Source organism: Malus domestica, chromosome 05 (assembly GCF_042453785.1).
Source record: "Malus domestica chromosome 05, GDT2T_hap1".
NCBI lineage: Eukaryota > Viridiplantae > Streptophyta > Magnoliopsida > Rosales > Rosaceae > Malus > Malus domestica.
In genome coordinates, this window is record NC_091665.1 from 45,787,178 (window position 1) to 45,807,546 (window position 20,369).

Below are 20,369 nucleotides of genomic sequence, written 5' to 3' on the forward strand. Positions count from 1 at the left end.
GGAGTGTAGAACCTTGAATAAGGATTGTTCCAATGCCTTTTTGAGTTGATTCTCATATTGAAATGCTTTTAAACAAACTCAGGAAAATATTCCCTTTCGGGACATTGCAAAATATGATGTATCTTCAAAGAACAAAGTGCACAAATTGTAAGTTTGAATTCATAAAAACCCCATTCTACAGGTTTCACCTATAAATGCGATCCTCCTGGTTGTATATTGAATCCAGGAGAACATACAAATCCCATCTTTCACTGCTCTCAAAATCAACAAGTTGTAAACTAAAAAATAAAATAAAATCAAGTAAATGAAAAGTTATGTACAAAATAATTAAATAAGAATACGATAAATACAAATTAATTGAAACAATCATTGGCAACTGCTCCAATTTCTTGATGGAATTTTTATCACGTTACAAAACTAGGGATAAAAACACTTAAAAATATTTGCAAGAAAACGAGGTAGTTGTAGTAAGAATGCTCATGCAAGGTCGTTCTCATAGGAATTGAATGAATAATTTGTATTTAAACTAATTCTTAATTAACTATTTAAAACAAAGTTTGGAAAAGATTGATTTTGGAACTTTAAATATTAAAAATGAATTTTAAATAAAAACAATTTAAGAAATCAACTAGAAAACAATTTAAAGAAAATCAATTTGAAGGAAACGTTTTGAGATAACAACAATAATAAAATTGCACTAGAGTTCTGTCATCACCTTAACAATCTTATATAATTTTATCAATTACTTATGAATTACACATTCAACTTTGAAGGTTAGGTTTTCCTTATGCATATTCCCCTTGTGATATTCAAGCAATAACGTATATCTAACATGCAATCCATATGTGATATTCAGATCAAATGTAAACATGCAAGACTCATTAAGTTATGTGAACACACTTGAAAAACCATGCAACCCCTAAGAGCATGATATTCACCTTAGATGAAATTAGAATTATTAACCACAAGAAGCAATACTCAATCCTTCGGTGATATTCCGACCGAATTGCATACGATTACTTATCTAAACATTTTAATGACAGCTAAACATTAAGAGATAGAGACTGTTTAAACACAGTGATTAATAATTTAAAGTATGCATGAATAATATTATAAGCAATTAAATAAAGACAACATATTCAACAATCATAACACAAAATGAATTTTATTGAAATAGAAAGGTATAGTAAACACCTTGAAAGAAAAATATAAATTGTCAAAGCCTACTCAAGTTATCCTAATTGATGCGTGTTTTTATATAACCCTAATGGCTAAATAGCCTTATTTATACAACTACAAAATAATCTTTCCTAGAAAATGTCTTCTAAAAACTAGGAAACAAAATATAATAAGATAACTAGGAAATATATTCCTATTTTAACTTTGGAAAATCTGCCAAGCCACAAAGAATCCTACATTTCAACATACCCAAAACAACTTAAATTAAAGCTTGAGATGTCCCATACATAACTATAAAAGACCACGAACCCAAAAGACATCATAATGGACACCGAAAAGCCCTACTAAACCCAAAACGTCAATTTGACAACACTGTGCATTGGTCATTTATTTCATAGGAAAACTAATGAAAAGATTTTGAAAACTTTGAGTTTTAATGATAAGGACAAAATAAAAGGTAAAGTGAATAGTACCAGAATTGACTTTTTAGTGTAAAAATGTGGTTTTTCGTTAAAGTGAACAGTACCGGGAGCTTTTCGTTAAAGTTCCCTTATTTCATTGGCATAAGTAAACCACTTGGTAAAAAATTTTGAAATTTTGGCGCAAACAAGTTGAGAGACACACGAACATCCTCTTAACTAGAATCACTTCAAAATTCATGTGTTTGATCACTTTTTTCTCAAGAGTAAGTCGAATATTTTACATTGAAAATACAATTCAAAGAATCAAAATCTCACAAAATAACCAATAAATAAATTACTTTAGTCTAAAGTAAGGTTTTCAATTGGCACACTAAGGTTTTCAATTGGCACAATTCAAATGAACAGTGACATGGGGTGGATTTTGCGTTATTTACAAAAATGCCACCGCCTCTTCCGTTTCGTATTTAAAATTTCGATTTATTTACGAAATTGCCACCCTTCAGCCGCGCACGTGTCGACCATAGTAGAAAGGGTGGGGGGATGGAAATGCACTTCGTCTTCCGTTTGCTTCCTGAAACCCGAAGCTCCGATTGCATCCTTAACAGAGTTTCTCTCTACAACTCCTCTCCCACGGGCCTAAACCTCAACTATGGAGGGAAGCTCGCTTCTCTTCTTCTCCCCATTCCGCCAAAAGCCCCCCTTCATTTTCATTTTCGTCTCTTCTCTCAAGGCTCACCATCTGAAGCGCCCAAAACGGGCACATTCCCAATCATCCTCTTACTCTCAGCCCTCACTGCGTCATCACCCTCGCTCCTCACCCCTCCATGTCCCGTCCCGGCATCCGGCTCAATCTCAACCCCTTTACTCGGTTTAGGGCAACCCAGAACCGGGTCGATCTCGATTTTCAGAGAGGACCCGCCGCCCCGCCTCACATCAACACCCCTGTCTGAGAGTGCAATTCAGGCTTCGGCTTCAGCAGATCATGATTCTCGGCTTTGTAAGATCTCGATTGATCTCCCTTTTGCTTTAATTCGTACTAATTTGTGCCATCGTTTCTTGAATTTAGGGTTTCCATTATGTTTGCAGCCTTGCTGCTTTCTATATGCTATTCATAATTCATTTAATTTTTCTGGGTGTGGTTATTTTTTAGTCATTTTTGTGACTTTTGTTTTCTTGTAATTTCTTCTTGAAATGATTTGGAATATAATGTTTGTGCAAGGTTTATTATTTTGAAATTCAGTTTAATGTTTATGGACTGTTTGGTTGCTGAGAAATGGTAGGAATTGAAAAGAAACTAGATTATAAATTTAAACTATATTTTCCAGTTTTTGGGTCTATTATAATGGATATCAAATAAATGAACAACCCCTTAGGCTTGCTGGTTTCGTTTTTTTTTTTTTTTCCCCCTGATTGATTTTGTTTTCTTTTTTATGATTTGTTTGCGCACGTTGATATAGCTCAATAGAATATCAGTAGTGTCCATGAATGAGATGCAATACTAAGATTTTTGTCAGATTATAAGAGTATAAGCAGTTTAGAACAAACACTCTTTTGTGAGAAGAGAGGTATTGTAGTTTAAGTGATATTTTCATAAAAATTTATTGATTATCAGATGACATAGTTAACAACTTCTGTGATTTTAAAACACATGAAGGTGAAATTTACATTTGAAAAATTGAAATGAGATGTTAGTTTTACCTGACTGATTTGTTTGTCTTGGTTGGTCTGAGTTTCAAATTTTCAGTTGGATTGTTTGTTTTGGTTTCATTTGCTTCGCATGATATGAACTTCGAAAGATTCAAATTCAAATTTATGTATAAATTGATAAATGTGGGTGTCGACACCCAATTATTGTAAGCTTTCAGCTACTTAAAAGGCTAAAGCATCTTTCTTTTTTACTATCTGATTGCATATTTTCACCAAATTTACAGTTTCTTCTCTCTCTATATCTCTCAGCTAGATCGATGACAAGAGGAAGTACAAAGGGATGCATTTGGTTCCACTTTTGAGGTTCCTTCCACGAGCAGGCACCCAAAAACTGGACTGGTGAGCACAAAAAATTGATTTTTTCTTCTTAATTTGATATAAAGTTTGGAATTTGAATTGTGGGTTGGATTTAGTCGTTCAGATTGAAACGATATGATTATTTTAGCAATGTTGAGAATTGAGAACTCAGAACCCATTTTTAATCTTTTTGCTAATTGTTTTAATGCATATGAGATAGGGTTTCTGCTTTCGAGGGTCCGTTTTTGATCTTTAGAGACTGCTCGATTTGGTAGTGTCAAATAGTATATGGATTTCCATGTTCATTGTGTCAGCATGTTGTTGCAGTAGTTTAATTGGATGCGATACAAGTTGAGGTGTTCACATGAAACCAGACACAAGGAGGTGTCCTCGGTTTCTCGGGATAAAGTCATAGTTTGATTATGCTATAAATGATGAATCTTTGTACTTTAAAATTTTGATTTAGGAGATTCGACCAGGGTCACACTCAATTCCTATTGAAGGCCAAAATGATGTTGGTGATTGTGAAAAAGGGATTGTTTCCGAAAAGCAAAGTAATGGATTAACATATAAGATATGTTGGCTGATAATAGCTTACTGTAGGATTCAGAGAAATTTTGTACCCAGAAAAGCTAGTGTTTCCTGTGAGTTTTACGGCTTTCTCAATATAGGTGTTTCAATTTCTTTTCTGTGATTTTGGATTTGCTGATGGGTTTTCTATTCAAATTTCTTTTTTTGCGATTTTGGGGGTTTTGTTTGTACCCTCAGATCCTGCATTTGGGTGTTTAATTGGGCTGCATATGGATGTTTAATTCAGTTTTGTTTTCGGTTTTAGGGGACCCTAGATTTTCGTTTTTTTTGGGGCTTTTGTAACTCAAGGTGAGCAATTTCATCTTTTCTCTTTGGGGCTATTGTGGAACCAAATTTTTAATTTTTATGATTGTGAAAGTTGAATATGACACTTTGTTTAGTTTCCATTTAGTACATTAATGCATAACTCTGTTTTTCTCTCCTTCTTAAATTCATATATGGAAATAGGAAGTTTAAGAATCTTTGTTCTTGCTAATAGATTTAATAATAGTGACGATTGAATGATCTTTGTTTCCAGGAAACTGTGGTAGCTGGTGATTCAGGAAATAGTTTGATTTTTCAAAGCTGACACATGTTTTATGAATATCAGGCTTTGGGATACAGTACTGTTCTAGGCTGTCGTCCAGATTCCCAAGTACATGTTTCCACGACGGTTTCAAAGAGGTCCTTGAGACGATTAGATGCTGTACTGAGCAGCCACCATCCTAATAATTAATAAGATTAGGCATTGAGGTTTTTCCTTAACTTATTTTTCTCTTGGAATATGAAGCCATATGATTTTCCTGCATGTTGGTGCATGTAAATAACACAATGTTTCATAATCTTTTATATAGAGTTTTATAAATATGATAAAAGTGGATATAATTTTGACAATAACCTAACATGGCTATTTCTGAAGGTAAGAGCGAGCGTCGTTCTCTTGGTCACTAGATGCCTCGAGAATTTATAGTCACTCACCAAACTTGGGATTTGAGTAATCATGACTAAATTGATTTCGTGTTACCATGTGTTGTGCTGGTGAGAGGACTTTGGGATGGGAGGGAGGACTAGAGAGAGACATTTGGATTTGAGAAAGGCAATTGGTATTGAAAATTGAGATACCATACAGTGTATACCATGGCATGGTCGGTTCCAGCTTTTGCTCTTCCTTGGTATGCATTATTTCTCCCTCTCTCTTAAATTTTTTTTTTTCGTTTAATTTATTTCTACAATTTGTGTGTGAAAATTCTTGAAGTTGTTGGTTTTCTTGTGTTGGATTTCTCTTCAATTTTGATTTCCTGTTTAGAACAATGATCATTTCGTTTCCTTTTTTCTTTTTTCTTTGTTGGGGTTTTCAATTGCCATGTTTTAATTTAATTTAATTTATCTGTGATTTGGTTCCTATAAAAATAGAACCATTTCCTGTATTTTCTGGATAATTCTTTTATCCCCTTTCTTCTGTGTTTAATTTGCTTAGGAAAATTTGTTTTGGAACCGAAAGTGTATGTCTCTTAATGTGATTAAATTCTGTTAACAAGGATTTTGGTCTCTAGAGTTTTCAGTGGAATTCTTATGGTGATAATTTTCGGCCGATGTCTTTGTTTTTGTACTTCTCCCAATTGTATGTAAATTCAACGAATTGTGAAATTTTTGGTTTAGTGTATTCAATGAATTGGCCAAACGGATTGATAATTAACAATAGTAATAGTTGATTTCACTTTGGAAAACTGTTGCTTGCCAAAGAGAGGTCACAATGTGCTATTTTGTATGAACTATATATGAATAGTGATAGATTGTAAGGTGATTGAGGTTTGTGCAGGTAATTACTATAAACACAAATGGATGGTGCACTCAAATTGCTAAAACTTAAATAAAAAATAACAGACCCAGATACCAATTCGCTTTAATCCCCAAACACCTCGATCCGTTCCAGCTTTTTCTCTTCCTTGGTATGAATTATTCCTCCCTCTCTCTCTCTCTCTCTCTCTCTCTCTCTCTCTCTCTCTCTTTTTGTTTAATTATTTTTGGGATGTTGGAACCTGAATTCCAAAATTATTGTGATGTTGGAACCCAAATTTGGGATGCATGTAAATTGAAAGTCTTATATATTTGGATGATTTTATATGCATGATTGGGACAAAGCTGGAAAGACCTATTGAGGTAGATAATGTCACCACTGTCCTCAAGCTAAAAGCTTGGTCTCTTTTCCATAAATTAATCTCATTTCTTTGCCTTATAAAGCGTTGAGTCATGTTTATGACAAATTGCTTTCATTTTTCTTAGAAAATTCATCTTTGTCGTTATAGCCCCTACTTATTGGCTTCACTAGATATGAAGGTGGGAGCACAATAATACTCGGATGGTATCGCAGGAAGATGAATCTCCACTATGTAAGCCTTAATTTACACTTGGTGCGATGGCAAGTGCCTTCGCCCATGAGCGGTAGGTCTCGGGTTCGAGACTTGGGAGCAGCCTCTCCATAAATGGGGGTAAGGCTAGCCGACATTCACCTCTCCCAGACCCTGCGTAAAGCGGGAGCCTTGTGCACTGGGTACGACGATTGTTTACCAAAATGATTGTGGAAAACATGATATGATAGATACTGCACTGAGAAAAGATGATATATATGTGGTTGATGTCATTTTATAAACATCAAGCAGTTTGATTTTGTGAAATTAGTGTCATTTCAGGTCGAGGATGATATGATCATTGAATCTGTTGTCAAGACATACTATATTAAGGATCTTGCAATCATGAATTTGGTTGAAATGACTATTAGTACTGATTGAAGTGTTTAATCCTTTTGATTGCGGAATGTTTAATATTTAAAACTATTTAGTAATTATCCTTAAGATATAAAGTGAATAATGAAGGCAAGCGAATTGAGGTGTTTCTAACTTGTATCAGTTAAAGCTCTAAAAAAATTAGTGTTTGTTTTCGACAATTTTTGATATTTTCTATTATTTTATGCCGTACATGAAGTGTAATGTGGTATGCATGCTAGGTAGAATTTAAAAGTAAATTAGGACCTCTTGAGATTGCAGGTGTTAACTTAGTTCTTAGATTGTTTGTGTATCAAGGTTATAGGTGTAATCATTCTCAATTAAATTCTTTAAATCCTACTGTTTTGAATTCATTCTTTTGTTTGCTTCATTATATGATATGGGAGGGCATAACTTTTTGTTTTGTTTTTTATTTTTTTGTCTTTAAAACTTCTTTAAGGTTTTCCAGACACCTTACTTTTGAACGTGCAAGTCATCATGAAAAAAAATCAAGAATGTAAGCTCAACGAGGTTTTATTTTTTGGAAGTCCATCACATCGTTTTCCTGCTAAAGTCAATTATTTGTGTCTCAAAGGGAAAAATACCTAGAGGCATATGAGTCTTTTTCTAATTTTTTGCTCTTATTATGATTTCCACTATGTAACAATTGTATCTTTCTCCTAAATTACATATGAATTATCAACTTGAAGGGAAATTATATTGCATAAGAACATAGTCTATTGTGTTTAGTATTGTTTTGTGATGCATATTTATACAGTAAAAAACCTCGGGATTAAAAACCTAATTTATAAGTTGTGAATTTTCTCAAGAAAAAAAAATATTATAATCATAGTGAGTGGAAGAATTTATTTATGACTTGAGAAGCTAATTGTTTTTGCTTGAAGAATCTAATTAACATTTGTGATCATTTCTATCATTTGTTTTAACTTAAGTAAACTGTCTGATTGCTTAGAATTGTCTAAATTATTCATTGGCCTCATATGAAAATTCACAGCTTTAAATGTGGGAGCATGGTATTTAGTAATACATTGCCACCGCTTTAGGTGTTAACAATAAAGAGTGCAAAAGCGCTGCAGCATGAAATTCTGATGTATGTTAACACCATTATCTTTAAATATGGTTTTTTAACGGATTCTACTCTTAATTTTCCGCTGCTCTTTTTTTGCAGAAGTTTCTCTTCTTACATAAATGCCTTATGAATTTCAGTTTTTATCATCTGATTATCTTTTGCAGAGGTTGTATTAATTTTGTTTTTAACTGGAAATTTGCGGGTTTCTTCACTGTTGTTACATTTTATTCATGCACGTTGGGACTAGATTTGGCTATATAATTGTGGCATCCTTTGACTATGCATAGCTATGATAATGGTGGAATGTGTAATTGCTATCTCTTAAGTTGGTATAATGTTAATGGTTTGAAGATGCTTAGCAGACTATCAATAAAATTGCTATCAATGAAATTGGGAAAGAAACTTGGGGAGATAATGTTAATAGTTTGCAGATGCTTAGGAGACTCTGAAACTGCTTAAATTTTATATATTGAGTTGCATAAAGTCCACTAAAGCTGAATTATATGTTCCATGCTTTTCGTTGGTAGTAATATCTTTGCAATGGATTTAAAGTGAGGATTTAGAAAATCTAATAATAAAGCTGAATTATATGTTCCATGCTTTTTGTTTTCATTTTGGGTTAAAAGGCTGGAGCTTTGGATTGGGATTTTCCTTTGTTAAACTATAATTTTGTGCTTAGGAGATTATATGAAACTGCTTAATTTTTTTTAAACAGGAACATTTTTTTTTCACTGTAATCTGTTTTGTTAAAGGTAATGATAAAGATTTATCAATTTTGTTTGTTTGGGGGGTTTATGATCAGAACCCTGATGAGACCTTCAGTGTGAAAGGCTTTTGGTTTCATAAGTGACAACAAAATTGAATACCAAATGAATAAAAATCTGGCCATAAATGCACCACTTCTTTACTCCATATTTATGCACATATCTCCCAATATATATGCACTGATGAGACCTTAAGGAGGTTACGATATGTTTCCCAATTATTAAACAAACCGAGATAACTTAACAAGTTAAGTCCGATATCAGGCTCAATTGTAGGTTGCCTTTAATTATTATATCTTTATAAGAAACATTAGCGATGTGCACTAAGTAAACTAAGGTCATCTATATTTTCCCTATGTCTTCGATCTCTTCACAGTGTGTTATTTGTGTCTGATTGGTTTTTCCCCTATATTTCCCTATGTTTTCTATCTCTTTATATGTGCACTAATTAATTTGATCAGTGTCTGTATTATTTGTGTCTAATTGGTGTTGGGTATTTTCCAATTTGGGCTCTTTATTTACTTAGTGTGCAATCCAATGTCTTATCTGGCGAGAGAACATAATGTTTGACAATTGGATGTCTGATATCTGATCCAATCTGGTTCTGTAGATATGTTGAATAAGTAAAGACTGTTTGCTGATTTAGTTGCATATCGAGTATCTAGAGATTGTCTGTAAGTAAAACAATGTTTCGTAATCTTTTGTATATAAGTACTATTGTCGATCCAAAGCCACAAGAAATATCATTCAAAAGGGACTCAAGAAAAGAGAGATTGTCTCTGGAACTGAATATGAATGGTTTCTTATAGCATGCATATCCGTATATGGCAATTATTCATTGGTTCTTAGATGCTAGACCGTCTTTTTAGTTACTTTCTATGGAAATTATTCATTGCACTACTCCAATTCTCAAGGACCTGCATCAGGTCCTCTCCCTGATCCTCCTAATGATTACTACGACACATATTACTCAAATGAATCAAGCAAGATCCATAAGGTTGTAGTTGATTATGTTTCTTTTCGGTTTACTAACAAACACTCATTCAGTTACTCCCTAAATTTTAATGGCAATGGTGATAACCTTCATATGTACAGAAATTGCTTACCCTATTATCAATGTTGTCAGTCATTAACCTCCGACAAAAATATTCTTTTTTCATAAGCGTTTGTTTTATATTACATACAAGGTTGAATGATATTTAATATCTAGGGAAAGTTTCATCTGCCTGATATTTTGTTTCTTTCCCTTGAAGTTCATACATTAATAACCCTTTTTTTGGTCTTTTCTTTGATGGTATATAGTTCTCAAATGCTGGCTGACTATTGTTACATCTTCTCCGTGACGGTTGTACAATTGCTGGTGGAATGTTTCTGCTGGTGCTGCTCGTCCAAACCCACAAAGATCTTTAAAATATGGTGAAATCACTGTCACAGATATCTATGTTATCCTCGATAGACCTGCAGAACTTATAAATGGGAAGTGGCGCACTACCCTCAATGGTATTTCATATATACCACCTTCAATGCCCCTTAAGCTTGCCCAACAGTTCAACATTTCGGGGGTTTACAATTTTGATTTCCCAAATAAACTGATGAACAGACCTGCCAAAGTAGACACATCTCTGATTAATGGTACTTTCAAAGGTTTCATGGAATCACCTTTCAGAACAATGACACCACTGATCAGAATTACCATTTGGATGGCTATGCATTTTTCGTTGTCGGGTGACCTTTTTAGTTTTGAAATCATTATCTTCAAGTTGTAGAAAGATGACTTTTCATTCTTTCTTAATATAAGCTTTCATTACAGCTTCAGTTTCACATCATTTGTCATTGGATTTGCTAATATAAGTTTTTAGTGGATAATCTTACTGGTGAATTGTTAAAAGGTAGGAAGAGAGTAGGCGGCCTGCGATTTTATAAACTAAAGTTCAGATGCATTTTCTGTGGTATGGGGTGTCCGAGAGAAAGGGTTTCAGGGATTAGGTTTGGGTGGGATTTCAAGGATTAGGTTCGGGGTTTTGTTTGTGCGATTTGTAGAGAGATGGGGGTGTCCGAGATAGGATTTAGGAGATTTGTTTTAGGAATTGCAGAGAGAGATAGGGAGTGTCTGAGAGAAGTGTGGGAGGATTTAGGCGGGATTTGGTTTAGGGTTTGTTTTCTGCGATTTGCAGAGACAGAGAGATGGGACAACGGTGAGAGAGAGATGGGAGGATTTTATGCGAGGGTTAAAGGGAACGGGTAAGGGAGGTATGGGTATGGGTTGTTGTGTACTCAACATTCTCCCTTTATTTATTTATTTTTTAAATATTTGCTTTAGCTTTATTTGAGAGATCATTGTTGTGTACTATAGTTGATGGAATTGATCTGTCTGGTTCTGTGCAGGTTCTCATTTGTAGATTGATTGATAGGCCCTTGTGTCCAAGTATGTTCAGCTTCCACCATGAAACTCAAGATACTCTCTTGGGTACGTTCCATATGAATTTCAACTGCATATATATATAGGTGGCTTTAGATTTGTTAGTTCAATAAATTGTAAGCCTTCATTTTAAAATTATCACTTAGTCTAAAAGGAGTGAGAAATGAAGTTGGTCCTATAGTATGTGTCGTAGTGTCATAAAATCATGTCGCAATAGTTATACTGCGTAAATATTATATTTATGAAACAATGCTGGATTTGTTGGATTTCTTTTCTTTTCTTTTCTTATGCAAACAGACAATATTTTCTTAGATTACAACTTTTGTGAATAGGAACTTTTAAGTTCATCCATTTGATTGTACAGTGGCTGTTGATGTCAGCTGAATTGAATGCAAGTGAAAATCAAACTGCTTTGCTTGGTTCACCCATCTCTTGGTTATTTCAATTCTTTAGAGATGCCTATATTGATTTGTGATTTTGTTAGATGTACTCTGGTGAAATGTGTGTTATCTGCATTGGTGCATTTTAGATGGTGACTCCGTTCGTACCGCCTTTGTAGTGCATCTTTTTGTGAAATTATTTTCCATTCTGCCATGCCGCCTCTGAGATAGTGATAGAGAGAGAGGGAAATGGGCAGGGAGGAGTAGGGATCGCTCGATGAGGGTTTCAGGGATGGGTGGTCATGTCGATAGACATAGAGATAGAGATAGAGAGACAGGGAGAGGGAGATGGAGAAAGGGAGATGGAGAGAGGGAGACAGAGTGAGAGAGGGAGATGGAGTGGGGATCTCATCGCCATTGCTGCAGATCCTCGATTTCATGAGTGGGAGAGGGGGAACAGTCAGAGAAAAGCATGGGGGCCGTAGGGATTTGAGGGAGGGGTAGGGATCGTGGCTGGAGGTCTGGGTTTGTCCATTTGGGTCGTTTCCAACAGCACCACCGTGCTCAAACACTCTCTCTCGCAGTGGAACTCTCTCCTCCCCTTACTCAATCCTCTGCTTCTCTAATTCATGGTTGGTTGATTTATAAAAAACCTTCGAGGATAAACATGGGGTGGGATCTGGGTTTCCTCTGCATTGCTTAAATTTTGCATTTTTTTCTGGATTTCAATTAAGAAACTCTGCTACAAGCGAGGCCACTACCAGATGCAAATATCTTCATACATGTCAGTTCCCTTTCTCACCCTCTTCATGTTTTGTCCAATATTATGTTTTTGATTTGATTTCATGTGTTTTCTTTCATTCTTTGATATAGGTAATTTGTTATGTTTTCATGATCTGGGTCTTTTTTCAATTTGCATTTTGGTTGTCCAAGATTTCTAAGCTTTTGTATAAAAATATAAGAACAAAATTGCACATCGAGGAGTTTATGATGAACTTTTTTGAGTGTCGGTAACACTTCGCTTTAGGAATATGTAAAACTACTGATCATTGTTTGATAATTCCTTACATTTGAGTAATGAACGACTTGGATCACTGTCACCTTTCGATTTTGTCTTATGGTTTTATCATCGTACGTTGTTGGTTGACAATGTGTTTTATTCATCCTATTACGCTTGAAATAGTTGGTTCCCGCATCAACGCCTGAGCGTATTTGCTAGTTAATACTAAGATTAGGGTAGAATATATAGGATAATATTGACTCATCAGGTAGCTCTAGGTATTGAACACCCCACAGAAAAAGGAAGCTTTAATTTCCACTGCACTAACAAATGAATTATAATATCTCTTACTTTTTCTTATTTATACGTAACTATAGGATATATAAAAATTCGGGGGCCTCTCCAAAGTGGGGGCCCTAGGCGGGCGCCTACATAGACTACCCTCAAGGTTGGCCCTGCTGAATTATCATGAAGGAGGATGTGAGTGTTGGTGTAGAAGGGAAGCAGATTAGTCTAACCAAGTTGATTACACTTAAATATGATTTATTTTTTATTTCTTAAGTTTATGACAAAGTAATATTATTACTTTAATTTACACAAAGAGGAGAGGATAGGATTTGAACCCGAGTTGAAGAAAAAATTAAATCCACCACTTGCTTAAGGATGACATATAAACACAAATGATGATTACAGATCATAAAAGCATGCAAGAGACATAATCTTTAAAATACAATTTCTGACAAGCCTTTATTTTTCACTTACTGCCCATACTTGTAAATGAAGAGACAATAACATTGTGAAAATAGGGGAGAAAATATGAAAAAATCCGAAATATTCAAATGATAACAACAAATAAATACTTATGTTGCAAGATTATGAATCTGCACCATATCTTGTACTATGATGAAAAGTTGATGTTATTCATGCTTCTTATTCTTGCACCATAGTGATCTCCTAAGGCTAAGAAAGTAGAGTACGGGTTTGAAAAACCAGGCATTAACTTCATGAAACATGACTCGAAAGGATTGGTACATAGGAAACTGAAGCAGGCCGAATAGAGGGACTGGGAAAAAGGCAATAGGGTAAAGTAAAGACTTGGTCCATTTCTTCTCGACGCGAATCAACAACAAAATGGTGGCAGCAAAGGCGAGCATAGTTGTTGCCATGGAGATGAAGAGAAAGATGAATCCTGCCATGACCTTGTTAGGAATGCTGCTAACGAAAAGTGGATACTCGAGAGGGGAGGAGAGGACCGAGAGAAAGAATGCCACAGAAGATAATGAGCTGGCGATGGCCACAACATCCATGCTAGTGAAGAGCATAAAGAGAGGATCGTTCTGGAAAAGAGGAAGGCCATTTTGGTCATTAGTACCCCCAGGAATGGTGTAGGCAGCTGCAAAGACTACAGTAGCCACTAGCACCGCCACCGTTGAGCATGACTGAGCCGTTTCTTTTACCCATTTTTGTGCTTCCTCCAGAAGTTGGTCATGCCAATCGTTGAACAGCTCCTCCGCTGTCTTATCCTTCTTGTTGTGGTGAATGATGTAATGAGGCGGTACGATCTCTTTTACACGCTGACACAAACACACGTACACACATTAATAATGTCCACATATATAAAGATTTTGTAACAGAAGTATTTGTCTGACAACAGAAGTCTTTTACCAAGTGAACAAACTTAATTAGTAACATAAGTATTTGCCTGACAGTATAAGTGTCTTAAATGATAGATTGACTTAATTGGTTAAAAAAGGTCGTACCCAGTGCACAAGGCTCCCGCTTTACGCAGGGTCTGGGAGATGTGAATGTCGGCTAGCCTTACCCCAATTTATGGAGAGGCTGCTCCCAAGTCTCGAACCCGAGACCTACCACTAATGGGCGAAGGCACTTGCCATCGCACCAAGTGCGACCTCTTAGATTGACTTAATTGGTTATATAAATATTTTTGTAACAACATAAGTCTAGCAAGAAAACATTACCTGGAACCAGCGTAGCTCATCTTGTAATTGCATGGCAGGGCCTATTAATTTGTTAGACAATGATACAGAGTAGTAGCTCCTATCTGCAGCCTGGTGCAATATGGTGTTTCCATTGCTGTCTATCCTCTTACTCAGCTTCGACATCACAGTTAGGTTGCTTTTGATGAGATCAAAGATCTTTTCCTGACGGTTCTTAATGGCCAGGTGCAAAATGTTGTGTTCCTTTTCGTTAACATGCTCGACTGCTTGAGGATGCTGCTCAAGTATCTCCTTCACAATGTGTACATTTCCTGTGACAGATGCTATAAGCAATGGGGTAGACGTGTAAACTTCCTTCCTCGCCTCCTTTTTCAATTTGGTTGCTTCCTTTTGTTTATCACCTCCATCAGCATTTGCTAGCACAAGCAACCAAGCCACTCCCTCTTCGTTAACATACTTGACTGCTTGAGGATGCTGCTCTAGTATCTCCTGCACAATGGGTACATTTCCTGTGATATTTTTCAATTTGTTTGCTTCCTTTTGTTCATCACCTCCATCACTATCAATTATCTTGTCAAGCAATGGGGTAGACTTGTAAACTTCCTTCCTCGCCTCCTTTTTCAATTTGGTTGCGTCCTTTTGTTTATCACCTCCATCACTATCAATTGTCTTGTTCGATTGGGTTCCTTTTTCGCCTCCGTCATCACCATCTTTAAATGGCCCCAGAGAAATGGTCCTCTTGTTTTCTTGATTGTCAGTAATCAACCAAGTATGGTCCGAGTTGACGAGCAATTTGATGAGTTTCGTTAGTGATTTTTTATTTTTCTTGTCCTTCCATATTCTGTAGATTATGCCGTCGTGGACTTCTGATTCTATTCATCACATGATCAAACATATGTATGCATTAACTAACATGTTATAGAGAGATGTTATCTGCACTCTTCATCTTCTCATGTAAAATCATAAGAAATGAGTAAATAATGTTTATTTTTTAGAGTTCCAACAACAAGAGTTTGCCTTCATGAAAACAGTTTGAGGCAAAGGCAGAAAGTAAACAAACCTTTAGCAAGGGAGTCCCATAATGAATAATAAGCCTTCATAACAACTGCCAAATATTTTATGCGTGCGACTTCGTTAGGAACATTGAAAAAAGGAAAAATTAGTATCCGGTCCTTAGTTACTAATGTTCTCTGATTGAATCTAACATTAATACAATAATGAATTTACATATAAGTTACATAATTTTTAAAATAAAAATTAATAATTGATTTAGGATTTTAATACTCACACCTTTATTAAACTCCTAACTAATTTTCAATTCAAATCATTTCCAAAATAAAAAAAAATTAGAATAAGTTTGTACACTTTAATTTTTTATAAAAATTTTTCCAATTTTTTAATCTTATATGTACCCATTCATGTAATTTTATAATTTTTTTTAATCTTAAAATGTATCCATTATTAAATATATCAATTTGTTATAGTAAAATGTACCCTTTTTTTTTCTAATATAAAATCTATTCAATTTTTTTTCTAATCAATTTTTAAACTTATATGGGTACATTCTTTTTCTTGATTTGAGAATGTATCCATGTCAAGTTTAATCAAAGAAATTTACTAATGTTATGAAGTCTAATATCTATTATTTTTTGTGTGGTTTTGAAGAAAGTACTCATGTTTATATACATATTTATACACACACACACAAAATATATTGGAGAGTATAATTTATATTTTGATCCACAAATTATGGATTTTTTATTATTTAAAATCTCATTAATACAAACAACTATAGATTCAATTTTTAATTAAAAAAATATAATAACCTACATAGAACTATATTATCACATTAATTTCAGAGATTTCGATCAAAATTTGAAAACCAATAAGATTTTAGTCAAAAAATATTGATAGTTATAGACCAAATTCAAAATGTCGTTTGAAAAAACCCAATTGAAGAAACGCTTTATCTAGGTGGACTTGGATTGTCCGCCCTCTTAGTTATGGTGCCCTTCCATGCCCTCCTATTTTGTGCGGTCACGGTTAAACCACGTCAATATTTTATATTAATTTTTTAATAAGATAATAAGACAAAAAATAATAAAAATATAAAATATTGACGTGGCTTAACCGTGACCGCACAAAATAGGAGGGCATGGAAGGGCACCACAACTAGGAGGGCAGACAATCCAAGTCCTATCTAGGTAGCCGTTTAAGTTTAATTATTTGATCAATTAATTAGATGACAAATTTGATGGAAGAGGATCCACTCCTGAGCTCAGGATGGAGATCCTCCTGACCGGATTATCCGGGCCGTTCAAATTTAATCCAACGGTTCCAAACAGGAGGCTCTTCTAAAAGTTATAATAATTATAACCGTTGGATTAAATTTGAACAGCCCGTATGACCCGATCAGGAGGATCCCCATTTTGAGATCAGGAGTGGATCCTCTTCCAAATTTGATTACCTGCAAGTTTCTTCCGAAAGATGGATTGACGGGGATGGTTGGTATCCGTGCCGCTCTCCACGTCATCCTGATGATGGGTGCTATCCATGGATTGACGGAGATGGGTGCTATCCATGCCGCTCTCCACGTCATCTTCTCTAACACGAAGGCCTGGATATATAACAACAATTAAGTATGAGATTAATGCTTCAAAAGGAAACGCTCACGCACAAACATACACGTGTACACTAGAGTAATGATACGTACAATGATAAATGAGCATCTTCCATTGGCTTTGTTGACAATGTGGCTCAGAGGCAGTTGGCATTTGGGCTAACAATTGAAGGCTTGTCAATCCATTTTCGTCTTTCATTTGTCCTAGAAAAGGGTAGAACTTTAGCAACCAATGAGCAGTCTCTGCATTGTGGAAGACAATAGAACAAAAGTTATTAGTCTGCAACTCTGCATAAATATATATATATATATATATATATATATATATATATATATATATAAAGTGTTGTTAATCAGTGTATGCATTTTTAAGGGAGAGAGAGACCAAAATGTTGGCCGACGACAGCCATACGAAGAACGGACATTCCGTCAGGCCTAATGAGCTGCGGCCAACAGTCTTGCCGATACATTTCCCAAGACATTCCCTGATACTTCTCCTTGCATTTCAGCATCAGTGTTTCCAAGTAAAATTTGACCAAGTCAGTGTGACCGAGAGTAGCCGCTCTGTAGAGCGGAGTTTCTCCTAAATGGTTCCGAGTCCATAGCAGCTCCAGTGCATCATTATTCTCTTCATCAGTACGAACCACAGGATCGTTGAACTTCTTCACCAAGAACTTAGCTGCTTCCACACTGCCGGACACACTCACCTGGTGAAGAGCATTGTTTCCGTCTATATTCGGAGCCCTCAAACTCTTGGCCATGGTGGTTGAATCGCTGCATAAATCAATCAAATTTTGGAGGACTCCTTTGCATTGTGATTTGCTGCAAGAAGAACCCGCAAGGTGAAGTACATTGTCCCCGTCCAGGTTCATTGGCCGGTCCAATTTAGCCCCTTTCTTCTTCTCGTAGTAGTGCACCACGCCTGTCCAGTTACCCTTTTTGGCATCTTGATAGGGTATTTTCAACTCTTCAATTTCTTCAATTCCATCAATTTTTTTAATTTTGTTAGTTTCTTCAATTTCTTCAATTTTTTTCTTTTTTTTAATTTCTTCAAATGGACTGTTCACATCGTTGTAAACAGTGTGCGTTCTCCGGGATGCCATCTGAATACTAGCTAGCTTGTCGAGTTTAACGTGGCGGTTTTCGGTTCGATTTATAGTCTAGCTGCTGCTGCTGCTTCTACTGTTACGCTTTGCTTAATAAATTAAAAAAGTCTGTTTAAAATAATAAAAGCTTAAAATGATCGAATATTTACGGTTACCATTTTATAGCTGGATGTGCTTTATCTGTACAAGCATCTACCTTTGCTTAGTTTATTAGGATTTGGATCCTCTCCTGAGCTTATGGAGAGGATCCTCCTGACCAACACATGTGGACCGTTGGATGAAAATCTAACGGCTACAAACAAAGAGGTTCCTTTAAAGTTATAATAATTATAACCGTTGGATTTTCATCCAACGACCTAAGTGTGTTGGTCAGGAGGATCCTCTCCTTAAGCTCAGGAGAGGATCCAAATCCAGTTTATTAGTTTCCTACTGTATATTTTGTTCACCAAGTGTGCAACACAGACCTCGATTGTCTGCCATCCCTCCATTCCATACCCTTTCCATCCCCTCCTATTTATATGGTCACGGTTAAGTCACGTCAATATTTTACATTTCCATTACTTTTTTTCTTATATTTCTATAAAAAAGATCAATATAAAATGTTGATGTGGCTTAACTGTGACCATAAAAATAAGAAAGGAAGTAAAGGGTATGAGATGAGAAAGACAGACAATCCACGTGCAACACATGTCTATATATGTATATTATCAGGTATTTTAAGAGAAGGGATTCCTAATTTTTTTTTTTACTAGATGTGCTTTATCGGTACAAGCATTTACCTTTGCTTAGTTTATTAGTTTCCTATTATAGATTCCGTGCACCAAGTGTGCAACACATGTTTATATAGGTATATTATCAAGCATTTCAAGGAAGGGATCCTATTTTTTTGGTTGGATGTGCTTTATCCGCACAAGCATCTACCTTTGCTTAGTTTATTAGTTTCCTATTGTAGTTTCTGTTCACCAAGTGTGCAGTACATGTCTATATATTTATATTATAAGGCATTTCAAGGAAGGGATCCCTATTTTTTGGTTGGAACTTGGATGTGCTTTATCCGTACAAGCATCCACCTTTGCTGAGTTTATTAGTTTCCTATTGTAGATTCTGTTTACCAAGCGTGCAACACATGTATGTGTGTGTCTATTGTAGATTTTGTTCACCAATCGTGCGACACATGTGTGTGTGTATTAGGCCTTTAAAAGAATTGATTTCCACTTTTTTCAAATAAAGGGATTAGTTGTGGACTCATTTCCACATAGAACTTCAACGATTTGAATTGTTTATTTTGCAAGTCTTGATTCATAGATCATCTATGTAAAAATTCAATTCATCGAAAAACCACTATCTCAGTTAATTGTCACGATGAAATTTCAATATATCTTAGAACATAGTGTTTGTCAATTTCTTTAAACTCAATTAGATGCCTCGAATATTTCCGATTTTGCCAATATTTGGCAAAGATGATCTATGAGGTGCAACTTAAAAAATAGATAGTTCAAATCATTGAAGTTCAATGTGGCGTGGACCCCACAACTAATCCAATGTTAAAAAAAGAAATGAGAATCCCTTCCCTTAAAGAATGTATGTGTGTATATGTATGTATGTATATATGTTTATATATTATTTTTTTCTAATTCAAGAGAAGTTTTAATCCAATCGAAACGACAGAATATGAGATTCGAACGTGAGTGTAGACTAGTCAACTTTGCTAATTCTAGGTCTATTATTTTTACTGTATTAATTTTCAACAATTGCAGCACATTATTTATCTAAGTCTTGTAGTACTACACTTATTATCTACTTGTATCATTATTTGTACCGTCTATATGAAGGTAACGTGTAAGATCCCACATCGCCTAGGGAAGTGATCCTTATATGTATATTCTCATCCCTACCTAGCACGAGGCCTTTTGGGAGCTCACTGACTTCGGGTTCCGTCGGAACTCCGAAGTTAAGCGAGAAGGTGGCCAGAGCACTCCGATGATGGGTGACCCACTGGGAAGTTGCTCGTGAGTTCCCAGAAACAAAACCGTGAGGGCGTGGTCGGGGCTCAAAACGAACAATATCGTGCTATGATAGTGGAGCGGGTCCGAGA

The 20,369-nt window shown here is 35.5% G+C and overlaps 1 protein-coding gene and 1 long non-coding RNA gene across 9 annotated transcripts; one reads left to right on the forward strand and one right to left on the reverse strand.

Moving 5' to 3' along the window:
- The first annotated feature begins 2,108 nt into the window (after positions 1–2,108).
- Positions 2,109–14,298, forward strand: LOC103434469 (uncharacterized). 6 transcript variants are annotated; one of them, XR_003773833.2, is made up of 8 exons: positions 2,157–2,598; positions 3,558–3,647; positions 4,786–4,928; positions 5,095–5,347; positions 5,995–6,124; positions 10,094–10,516; positions 11,177–11,258; positions 13,627–14,298. It is a non-coding gene; the product is annotated as an uncharacterized lncRNA (long non-coding RNA). The 6 variants fall into 6 exon arrangements; XR_011580909.1 differs by having other exon boundaries at positions 10,094–10,423; XR_011580910.1 differs by having other exon boundaries at positions 10,094–10,423; positions 13,538–13,756.
- On the reverse strand, positions 13,312–18,409 carry LOC103453255 (uncharacterized). Of its 3 annotated transcripts, none has more exons than XM_029103353.2 (6): positions 17,554–18,409; positions 17,262–17,411; positions 17,016–17,165; positions 15,609–15,653; positions 14,570–15,420; positions 13,312–14,164 (listed from the first exon to the last, which is right to left on the reverse strand). In XM_029103353.2, the coding sequence occupies exons 1-6, from the start codon at positions 18,269–18,271 to the stop codon at positions 13,508–13,510; spliced, it is 2,571 nt and encodes an 856-aa protein (XP_028959186.1). In that variant the 5' UTR covers positions 18,272–18,409; the 3' UTR covers positions 13,312–13,507. The 3 variants fall into 3 exon arrangements, with proteins under 3 accessions (XP_028959186.1, XP_028959185.1, XP_028959187.1); XM_029103352.2 differs by having other exon boundaries at positions 15,609–15,677; positions 17,554–18,394; XM_029103354.2 differs by lacking the exon at positions 15,609–15,653 and having other exon boundaries at positions 17,554–18,394.
- Positions 18,410–20,369: the final 1,960 nt, after the last annotated feature.

Excerpts from the sequence above, each read along its gene's own strand:
- LOC103453255 (XM_029103352.2), bottom strand. The coding sequence starts at position 18,271 with ATGGCATCCCGGAGAACGCACACTGTTTACAACGATGTGAACAGTCCA. Across the intron at positions 17,412-17,553 it reads TGTCGTCGGCCAACATTTTG|AGACTGCTCATTGGTTGCTA; the intron begins GTCTCTCTCTCC and ends TCCACAATGCAG. Across the intron at positions 15,421-15,608 it reads ATGGGACTCCCTTGCTAAAG|AATCAGAAGTCCACGACGGC; the intron begins GTTTGTTTACTT and ends TGTGATGAATAG.